Below are 11,077 nucleotides of genomic sequence, written 5' to 3'. Positions count from 1 at the left end.
CTAAACCACCAGTCTTTCAGGTTTAGTCACAGACAGTGAAATGGGTAATCCTGTAACCGCATCTGCGTCACTATGCCAAACTCTTTTGTCAGCGAGGCCTGTGACAGCACAGTGTCCAATCCTATGCAAACACATCAATAGAGGGTGTGTGTGCTGCTGGCAGGATGTATGACTGGTCCTGGTGGTTGGCTTTCAGATGCATGACTGGTCCTGGTGGTTGGCTTTCAGATGTATGACTGGTCCTGGTGGTTGGCTTTCAGATGCATGACTGGTCCTGGTGATTGGCTTTCAGATGCATGACTGGTCCTGGTGGTTGGCTTTCAGATGCATGACTGGTCCTGGTGGTTGGCTTTCAGATGTATGACTGGTCCTGGTGGTTGGCTTTCAGATGCATGACTGGTCCTGGTGGTTGGCTTTCAGATGCATGACTGGTCCTGGTGATTGGCTTTCAGATGTATGACTGGTCCTGGTGGTTGGCTTTCAGATGCATGACTGGTCCTGGTGGTTGGCTTTCAGATGTATGACTGGTCCTGGTGGTTGGCTTTCAGATGTATGACTGGTCCTGGTGGTTGGCTTTCAGATGTATGACTGGTCCTGGTGGTTGGCTTTCAGATGTATGACTGATCCTGGTGATTGGCTTTCAGATGTATGACTGATCCTGGTGGTTGGCTTTCAGATTCAGAGAATAAAAACACATCTTAAAATAGGTCTCCTCACCCTTTTCAGCATCAGTCACGTCTTCCACAGCCGGGTCAGTCACACACTGGACCAATGACTCACGAGCAGCCTAGGAGAAAAAGACAAAGGCCTGAGTTATTTCTGAACACAGAGGGTGTAAACTTTATGACTTAATAATAGATAAATCCCATTGAAGTGGGACTACATTCAAAATGAAGTGAGTTAACAGTTTCACACAGCTGTAATGTAGTTACACAATAGTTACACTGTAGTTATGATGAGCCTGGGTGTGAAGGTCAGCCCAGGGCTGCAGTCATAACAGAGGATCAGTGGAGAGGCGATTAGCATTGCCTTGACCCAAATGACAGGAGGACATTCAGCCTCAGCATTATTAAACCCAAACGCTGTCTCTGTCCCTCAGGGTGTCCCCTCTGAGATAGATCGTGGCCAACTGACCTGCCCCAGTAGTCAGGGCAGAGACCAGAGAGACTTCCCCACATGAATTAGCATGTGTGACACTCAATGTGCTGACTGGGAAGTCCTCACAGCACAGTGAAATAACAGCACACCAATTGATCATGTTGTATCAGACTGTACACACATACAGCACAAATGTCTATTGGGGGGGGGTTTGTCGTTTTCTATTGTGACTACGCACTGTCAGCAATTCTGTTTGGAAAGGGGATTGTCTAACAATTAGATTGAACATACAGTGCCTTCAGAAATGTATTCACACCCCTTAATTTATTCCACATTCTGTTGTGATACAGCCCGAATTAAACATTTATTCAAATGGAAATGTGTCACAGGATGACACACAATACCCCATAATGTCAAAGTGCAATTATGTTTTTAGACATTTGTCTAATTATTTTAAAATTAAGAGCTGAAAAGTCTTGAGTCAATAAGTATTCAACCCCTTTGTTATGGCAAGCCTAACTAAGTTCAGGAGTAAAAATGTGCTTAACAAGTCACATAATAAGTTATCATGGACTCACTCTGTGTGCAACAATAGTGACATAGTTAACATGATCTTTGAATGATTACCTCATCACTGTATTCCACACATACAATTACTCCTCAGCCAAGCATTGAATTTCAAACACAGATTCAATTACAAAGACCAGAGAGCTTTCCAATGCCTTGCAAAGAAGGGAACCTATTGGTAGAACATTGTAAAAGCAGACATTGAATATCCCTTTGAGCATGGTGAAGTTATTAATTACACTTTGGATGGTGAATCAATACACCCAGTCACTACAAAGATTTAGGCATCCTTCCTAACTTAGTTGCCGCAGAAGAAGGAAACCGCTCAGGGATTTCACCATGAGGCCAATGGTGACTTTAAAACAGTTCAAGTTTAATGGCTGTGATAGGAGAAAACTGAGGATGGATCAACAACATTGTAGTTACTCCACAATACTAACCTATATAACAGAGTGAAAAGAAGGAAGCCTGTACAGAACACAAATATTCCAAAACATATCTGTTTGCAATAAGGCATTAAAGTAAAACTGCAAAAAATGTGGTAAAGTAATGAACTTTTTGTCCTGAATACAAATGGTTGTGTTTGGGGCAAATCGAACACAACACATCACTGAGTACCTCTCTTCATATTTTCAAACATGGTGGTGACTGCATCATCTTATGTGTATGCTTGTCATGAGCAAGGACTAGGGTGTTTTTTAGGATAAAAATGGAAGAGAGCTAAGCACTGGTAAAATCCAAGAAGAAAACCTGGTTCAGTCTTCTTTCCAACAGAGACAGATTCACCTTTCAGCAGGACAATAACCTAAAATACAATGCCAATTATAAACTGGGTAGGTCGGGCCCTGAATGCTGATTGGATGACAGCCGTGGTATATCAGACCTTATACCATGGGTATGACAAAACATTTATTTTTACTGCTCTAATTACACTGGTAACCAGGTTTTAATAGCAATAAGGCACCTCGGGGGTTGGTGATATATGGCCAATATACCATGGCTAAGGGCAGTGTGTAGGCACTCCGCGTTGTGTCGTGCGTAAGAACAGCCCTTAGTCGTGGTATATTGGCTAAATACCACACCTCCGCTTGCCTTATTTTTTTATTTTTATAATATGTTTAGTATTTTACAATAAAAAAATCTAATAAAAAAGACAGCAATACTAACAATGACATTCATTGTACTGTTGAATGTGATGGCCAATTTAGAGGACAAAACCAAACTTAACTCACACATACACAAAATAAAACAACATCCTATTAGGTGGTACATGTATAAGAAGACAGCATATAGTCATTACAAGCAGTGTAGTTAAGCCAAAAATAAATATTGAGTGGAGTACAGCACAGAGTAGCAGCAGATCGTCAACCCAGTTATGACCGCTTGCCTTATTGCTTAAATATACACTGAGTGTACAAAACATTAAGAACATGCTCTTTCTATGACATAGACTGACCAGGTGATTCCAGGTGAAAGATCCCTTATTGATGTCTCCTGTTAAATCCACTTCAATCAGTGTAGAGGACAAGGAGGAAACAGGTTCAAGAAGGATTTTTAAGCCTTGAGGCAATTGAGACATGGATTGTGTATGTGTACCATTCAGAGGGTGAATGGGCAAGACTAAATATTTAAGTGCATTTGAACAGGATATGGTAGTAGGTGTCAGGCGCAGCGGTTTGTGTCAAAAACTGCAACGCTGCTGGGTTTTTCACACTCAACAGTTTAACATGTGCGCCAAGAATGGTCCATCACCAAAAGGACATCCCGCCAACTTAACTTCTTATGGATAGGGGGCATTTTCACGTTTGGATGAAAAGCTGCCCAGAGTAAACTGCCTCCTACTCAGTCCCAGATGCTAATATATGCATATTATTAGTAGTATTGGATAGAAAACACTCTGAAGATTCTAAAACTATTTGAATGATGTCTGTGAGTATAACAGAACTCATATGGCAGGCAAAAACCTGAGAGAAAAATCCAAACCAGGAAGTGGGAAATCTGAGGTTTGTAGGTTTTCAACTCAGCCCCTATTGAATATACAGTGGGATATGGGCCATCTTGCACTTCCTAAGGCTTCCACTAGATGTCAACAGTCTTTAGAACATTGTTTCAGGCATCAACTGTGAAGGGGGACTGAGAGGGGAATGAGTCAGAGGTCTGCCAGCAGCCTCTGTCTCGTGACGTGCGGTCATGAGAAAATTACCTCTCGTTCCATTGCTTTTCTATAGACAAATGAATTCTCTGGTTGGGACATTATTAAACATTTATGATAAAACATCCTAAAGATTTATTCTATACATCGTTTGATTTGTTTCTATGACCAGTAATATAACTTTTGGGAATTTTCATCCGACATTTCCGCTGGACTTGCCCACGCCTCGTGAGTTTCGATTTGTTTACTAAACACCCTAACAAAAGGAGGAATTTGGACATAAATTATGGACTTTATGGAACAAATCAAACATTTATTGGGGAACTGGGATTCCTGGGAGTGCATTCTGATGAAGATCAAAGGTAAGTGAATATTTATAATGCTATTTCTGACTTATGTTGACGCCAACATTGCGGATATATTCTTGGGTTGTGTATGTCGTCTGAGCGCCGTACTCAGACTATTGCATGGTTTGCTTTTTCCGTAAAGTTGTTTAAAAATCTGACACAGCGGTTGCATTAAGGAGAAGTATATCTTTAAATCTGTGACTAACACTTGTGTCTTTTCTTAATGTTAATTATGAGTATTTCTGTGATTTGATGTGGCTCTGTGCAAATTCACGGGATGTTTTGGAGGCAAAACCAAATGTAAACTGAGGTTTTTGGATATAAATATGAACTTGATCGAACAAAACATACATGTATTGTGTAACATGTTGTTGTCCCGGGAGTGTCATCTGATGAAGAATATCAAAGGATACAGATTCATTTTATCAATATTTCTGCTTTTTGTGACTCCTCTCTTTGCTTAGAAAATCGCTGTATGCTTTCTGTGACTAGTTGCTGACCTAACAAAATTATATGTTCTGCTTTCGCCGAAAAGCTTTTTTGAAAATCGGACACTGTGGTTGGATTAACGGGAATTTTATCTTTAAAATGGTGCCTAATACTTGTATGTTTGAGAAAATTTAATTATGAGATTTCTATTAGACAAAATAGACAAAGAACATTAGAGAATCTAGCAATGGGTACAACAGACTGAAGAGTCTGGTCATTTGGGGTTCACAGATAATAAACCATATAAGCTATTTCTCCCAAAGTACATTTTCATGTTTATTTTCTTGTTATTACAGGATTCAAAATAAGCTTACAACATGTGTTACCTTCATTCATTTAGTAGTCGTAACAATCTCCTAAATTAATTTAGTGCGTCTGACTGCTCACCATTCCAATTTGCTGCTCCAGCTGTTGTATCCTAGCAACTGCCTCTTCGCCTTCTGCGGTGCGCTTATCCAGTTGTTCTGAAAGAAAAACAAAATTATGAAATATGCTGCAAGCAAGCCGCTTGTTAGGGTATCATGAATGCTTGATAGTGTATTCGGTTCCCTTACCTTGCAATGTCTCCATGGTGTGGGTGACCTGGGCGCAGCGTTCCTCGCTCTCCCTCTGCTCCACCCTCAGCCTCTCCAGCTGGGCCTCCAGTGTACCCAGGCACAGGGCCGGGTCGGTGGGAACAGGGATGTCCTCCTCGGCCCCCTCTCCAGCCAGAGAGCGCAGGCCTGTCAACAACTCAGCCAGGGCCTCTCCTGCCATTTGCCCCTCTCCATACTCCTCTCTTAAGGCAGCAAGCTCCTTCTCCAACCTGGCTACTTCTCTGTTGGTCACTTCCTCCCGCTCTCTAGTGGCCCACTCCAGTTTCACTGTCAGGTCCTCCATCTGGGTTGATCTGTCTCTCTCTGAAGCCTCCAGACTGGCTAGCTGGGCTGCTCTGTCCCGCTCGGAGGCCTCCAGGTTGGCTCGGAGGGCCACCAGCTCTGCCTGGGCCTGGCTAGACCACCCAGTCCACTGCTGTCTCTCCTCCTCCCTCTGCCTGCCAGCCTCAGCCAGCTCCTGCTCCATCTGGCGGAACTGAGATGTGAGGATCTGCAGAGAGAAGGAGGCAGCGAGAGAGAGAGGAAGAGAGAGAGAGGGGCAGAGAGAGAAAGAGAGGCAGAGAGAGAGGCAGAGAGAGAAATAGAGGCAGAGAGGGAAAGAGAGGCAGAAAGAGAGAGAGACAGAGAGAGAGGCAGAGAGAGAAATAGAGGCAGAGAGGGAAAGAGAGGCAGAAAGAGAGAGAGACAGAGAGAGAAAGAGAGAGAGAAAGAGAGAATGAAGACAGATGAAGGCGGGGACGGTAAAGTCTACAATGAGAACTGCTCGGCTGTGCCAGTAAAGCAGTGATTTTGCATTTAGATGAGAAATGCATCTACTCCTCAGCCCTTATGTAACATGCAATTTGTCAATCAACAAATGTACTTACTCAATCAGTGTCACTCTGCTGTCACACTAGTACCTTGGTGAATAATGTAATACAGTACTCTGTGTCAGTCTCTTCAGATGGGCTCATTTTGCACAAAGGGTCAGTCAGGTTGCATTGTTATTTTATTGTGGGGCCTTCATTGAGGAAACACCATTCCCACTATGGCTCTACACTGACCAGGACAGTAGAGCGCGTCTGTACCTGTTTCTGCTGGTCAGCATTGTTCAGCTCCCCTTGCAGCATCTCCAGCACCTGGCAGCGTGACCGCATGGCTTCCTCCTGCTCCTCACAATGTCGCTGGGCTGCACGTAGAGCCTAGCAACACACACATTAAAGGCTTGGGTACAGGCTAAAAACAGTGTATAGGACCTGGCCTGTGTGAGGGGGTGTAGAGTGAGTCAGAAAATGAAGTTTGTACCTGCTGCAGCTCAGCGTCGTTCTGGCTCTGCACTGTGACCTTCAGCAGCTCGTCCTCATGCTTCTGGATCTGCTCCTGGAAACGCACGTCCTTTTCACAGACAACTGCCTGAAGCACACGAACCTAAACGCATGACACATCTCTGCAGTGAGCTGACGGGCCCCTTTTAAACAATCTGGAACCTTTTCATTGAAAATGGTTTGAGTGACAACGAAACTGGCACCTGCTCCGTGTGTATGGCTTCCTTTTCACACAGGGCCTGTTCGGACATCTGGAGACGCTCCTCGAGGTTCTTCGCCAAGGTCGAGACCTCACTGAGCTGCTTCCTCAGCTCCTGGAGTTCCTCCTCCACAGCAGGAGCTGAGCTGGTGAAGGAGCTGTCTGGAGAGCTCTTCGGGAAATAGACAAGGATTTCAAAATGTTATTGATGACAAAATACCAAACTGGCTGTAAAGAATCTACAACATTTTAACTCTATACATTACAGCTAAAATACACATCAGAACTATGCTTATTGAACATGGAGTTATTTGAACTCGGCTAAAGGACTTACTGCTGCTCCCTCCTGCCCTTTGAGGTCAGCAATTTGTTTGTTCAGAGCAGCCATCTTGGTTTTGGCCTGCAGCTTCAGTTTAGTGAAGCGTGCCTCCGCTGTCTCCCTTTCACTCTGTAACCACACCAACAAAGACAGCATCGAAACTTGTGGTCCAGCAACAACAGCATAATCTCAGTAGATTTCTGACGACAATCTTTATTTGACAAGAAGTGCATCAAATATGAATATTTCATGATCCCAACCCACACAGGACAGAAAGAAAATCTAAGCTATGCATTGAGGGCACATCCATATAAAACCACTGCATTCATGTCTCACACACACACACGCATACAAAGTCATAGCAATACACATAGGCAGGCACACACACACACACAACAACACATGCAGGCCAACACACCCACCTGTTCCCAGGCCTCACCTTGAGCTGCTTTTCGAAGGTGGCCAGTTGGCTGTCCTTATCTCTGACCACCTCCTTGAGATGCACTGTCAGCTGCTCCAGATGGGCCAGCCTTTCCAGGGGCTCCTCCTCCACCCCAGGCCCCTCAGGGGCTCCGGGGGCATCTCCAGGGGGGAGTTGGGGGACCAACATATCCTGCAAAAGGGCCACAGAGAAGAGTGGATACAAATATGGGGACTTGGAGAACATTAAGGACGGCAACGGTGATCCGTTAGAGCAGGGTTTATCAAACTGGGTCCCCCTCCCCCTGGGTGCACATTTAGGTTTTTACCCTAGCACAACACAGCTGATTCAAATAATCAAAGATTATTTAATTTTTATAAATGTATCCGTTATTTTACAAGGTAAGTTGACTGAGAACACGTTCTCATTTACAGCAACAACCTGGGGAATAGTTACAGTGGAAAGGTGGGGAATGAATGAGCCAATTGTAAACTGGTGATGAGTGATGATGGTGATTGGTTCTTTGAATCAGCTGTGTAGTGCTAGAGCAAAAAACAAAACGTGCACCCAGGAGGACCCCAGAACCGAGTTTGGGGGACCATGTGTTAGAGTGCTGATCAGTTTTGCCTTTTAGATCACAATGGATCGATTATTATGGACAGAGAGGGGCTGATCCTAGTTAAGCACTACAACTCACACAATTGATGAATATGGGCCCAGGACAGAAAACATGTGCCATGTTATGTAAGCTTGTGAGGGGTTGAGGGAGTCTCTCTTACCTGAGGGGCTCCATCGGGGGGCTCGTCCCCAGACAGCTCCTGCAGGACGTTGGTAAAGCCCTGGGACAGCCGACTGAGCATGTAGCCGAAACTGGTGGTACAAGACAGAGTTTTGACACTGAGGGTTCTATCTCAATCAATCATTATTTATAAAGACATTTTTACATCAGCAGTTGTCACAAAGTGATAATACAGAAACCGGATCAAAAAAATCTCCATGGAGTTTGCATTACGATGCATTTACAATGTTAGCGCCTCTTTTATGTTATGATTCACATTTCTGTGTATAGCATTTATTTTAAGACAAAAACATAGATTGACTCAAATAATCAATGGCATAAGTGCAGTGGAAGAGAACAATTGAGACCAGTGAAATCATAGAATGAGGGTTCGTGGACAGTCAATCAGTGGAGGCCCCTCGGAGAACCATCCTCAGTGAATTTCATAAAAAGTAGTGAAATATAAAAGTTATCCCTTTTAGATCAAACTATACTAAATATATTCACGTCACCAAATAATTGATGAAAACACACCATTTGCAATGAAGGTCGACAGTAGCCTCAGCAGCACTCTGTATGTTAGCACCATGGTGTAGCTGGAGGACAGCTAGCTTCTGTCCTCCTCTGGGTACATTGACTTCAATACAAAACCTAGGAGGCTCATGGTTCTCACCCCCTTCCATAGACTTACACAGTAATAATGACAACTTCCAGAGGACATCCTAGAAACCTATCACAGCATTTACTGACATGTTGTCCATGCAATCAAAGGATCAGAGAATGAATCTAGTACTAAAAGCATAAGCTACCGCTAGCTAGCACTGCAGTGCATAAAATGTGGTGAGTAGTTGACTCAAAGAGAGAAAGACAATAGTTGAACAAAATCATTTATTCAAAAATTAAGGAAAAGCGAGAGAGATATTTTGTTGTATTTTATTTTGTTACTTTCATTTACTTAGCTAGCGCATGCAGCTAGCTAGTTTAATGTACTCAAACACCTAGCTCAAACAAAGAGGGATGCTATGTTAGCTAGCTGGCTATGACTAACCAACACTGGATTTCTTCCAAGTCAAGGTAAGCTTTTTAAAATATTTTTTATATATATAATTATTAATTGCCACCGGGCCCACCGGTTCTTAAATGGAGCTAAACTTGGATAGGAATACCTGAATTTGTCCAATAAAATTCACATTTTTAACTGTTGGACTAATGATTACTCCCTAGATTAGCTAGAGGCAGGCAAAAGTATGGAAGGCAGTATTGAATGTGTCACTGTCAGCGTGGCGAAGAAGGCACAGCAGCGCCTCTTCAACCTCAGGAGGCTGAAGAAATTCGGCTTGTCACCAAAAGCACTCACAAACTTTTACAGATGCACAATCGAGAGCATCCTGTCGGGCTGTATCACCGCCTGGTACGGCAACTGCTCCGCCCATAACTGTAAGGCTCCAGAGGGTAGTGAGGTCTGCACAACGCATCATCGGGGGAAAACTACCTGCCCTCCAGGACACCTACACCACCCGACGTCACAGGAAGGCCAAAAAGAGCATCAAGGACAACAACCACCCGAGCCACTGCCTGTTCACCCCGCTATCATCCAGAAGGCGAGGTCAGTACAGGTGCATCAAAGCGGGGACCGAGAGACTGAAAAACAGCTTCTATCTCAAGGCCATCAGACGATTAAACAGCCATCACTAACATTGAGTGGCTGCTGCCAACATACTGACTCAACACTGGCCACTTTAATAATGGAAAAATGTATGTAATAAATGTATCACTAGTCACTTTATATGTTTACATACCCTACATTACTCATCTCATATGTATATACTGTACTCTATACCATCTACTGCATCTTGCCTATGCCGTTCGGCCATCACTCATTCATAAATGTATATGTACATATTCTTATTCATTCCTTTACACTTGTGTGTACAACGTAGTTGTTATGAAATTGTTAGGTTAGATTACTTATTACTGCATGGTCGGAACTAAAAGCACAAGCATTTCGCAACACTCGCATTAACATCTGCTAACCATGTGTATGTGACAAATAAAATTTGATATGAGCTGGGTGAACGGAATGGGAATGACAGTCATCCAATATGCTGTAATAGAAATAAGGCCATGCTCATAAAAAAAAATGTATCATCCTCCCTCATCTTAAACGGCACCGACCGCCACTGCATTCAATCATCCTTTGTGCCAATAATATACCTGTGGCAACATACATTAACGGGCATTATTGTTATTGTTTTGTGACCCAGATAGTTCGTGCAGAGGGCCTCGAGGTTCGAGTGTCACCGGAAGAGCCGAACACTGCCGAACAATAGGGCCATTCGACTGCGGCTGCGTCATTTCGTTTTGCCCACTACTCCTGAACAGCAAAGATTATAGGGAGAAATGGATGGCTTACTTTCTTAACAGTTTGACAGTGCTGTCTCCAACCATAGTAAGAGTATTTGATGTATATACATAAATCGGAATTATGATGCTGTATTGGTTGCGCTTGTATAAAAACAGCGAACGAGTTAGCTTTTCAGTGCACGTAGACAAGCAGCTAGCTAGCTGGCTAACAAGGATAACAGTAATTGGCTAAATATATCGCTGTGCCTTGTTTTTTTGGAGCGTGTGGCAGCTGTTCTAAACTGCAACTCTGGGAATGGTGTGCTGATAGTTGAAAGAACGAGGGACTAACCTGTATGAGTGCTTCTCAGATACCGGTTTCTGCTTTTTATTTGAAGAATATCCTCTGCTGTATTTCTGTGCATAGCCACATCACCAAACATCCCGGAAACAAAACTTGCAGA

The 11,077-nt window shown here is 43.5% G+C and overlaps 1 protein-coding gene across 2 annotated transcripts in view; it reads right to left on the bottom strand.

Moving 5' to 3' along the window:
* golgb1 (golgin B1) overlaps positions 1-11,077 on the bottom strand; it is a 24,747-nt gene extending 13,670 nt beyond the window's left edge. For both annotated transcript variants that reach the window (XM_031798047.1, XM_031798048.1), the window contains exons 1-10: positions 10,966-11,077; positions 8,272-8,362; positions 7,511-7,684; positions 7,087-7,200; positions 6,757-6,924; positions 6,534-6,656; positions 6,317-6,430; positions 5,208-5,739; positions 5,041-5,117; positions 718-787 (exon numbers count right to left, since the gene is read on the bottom strand). In XM_031798047.1, the coding sequence (XP_031653907.1) occupies positions 718-787; positions 5,041-5,117; positions 5,208-5,739; positions 6,317-6,430; positions 6,534-6,656; positions 6,757-6,924; positions 7,087-7,200; positions 7,511-7,684; positions 8,272-8,352 (1,453 nt within the window). In that variant the 5' untranslated portion in view covers positions 8,353-8,362; positions 10,966-11,077. The remainder of the gene's footprint in view (positions 1-717; positions 788-5,040; positions 5,118-5,207; positions 5,740-6,316; positions 6,431-6,533; positions 6,657-6,756; positions 6,925-7,086; positions 7,201-7,510; positions 7,685-8,271; positions 8,363-10,965) is intronic.

Source organism: Oncorhynchus kisutch, linkage group LG19 (genome assembly GCF_002021735.2).
Source record: "Oncorhynchus kisutch isolate 150728-3 linkage group LG19, Okis_V2, whole genome shotgun sequence".
Lineage (NCBI taxonomy): Eukaryota > Metazoa > Chordata > Actinopteri > Salmoniformes > Salmonidae > Oncorhynchus > Oncorhynchus kisutch.
Note: the sequence above shows the minus strand (reverse complement) of the source record. Positions and strands in the feature narration are given on the sequence as shown.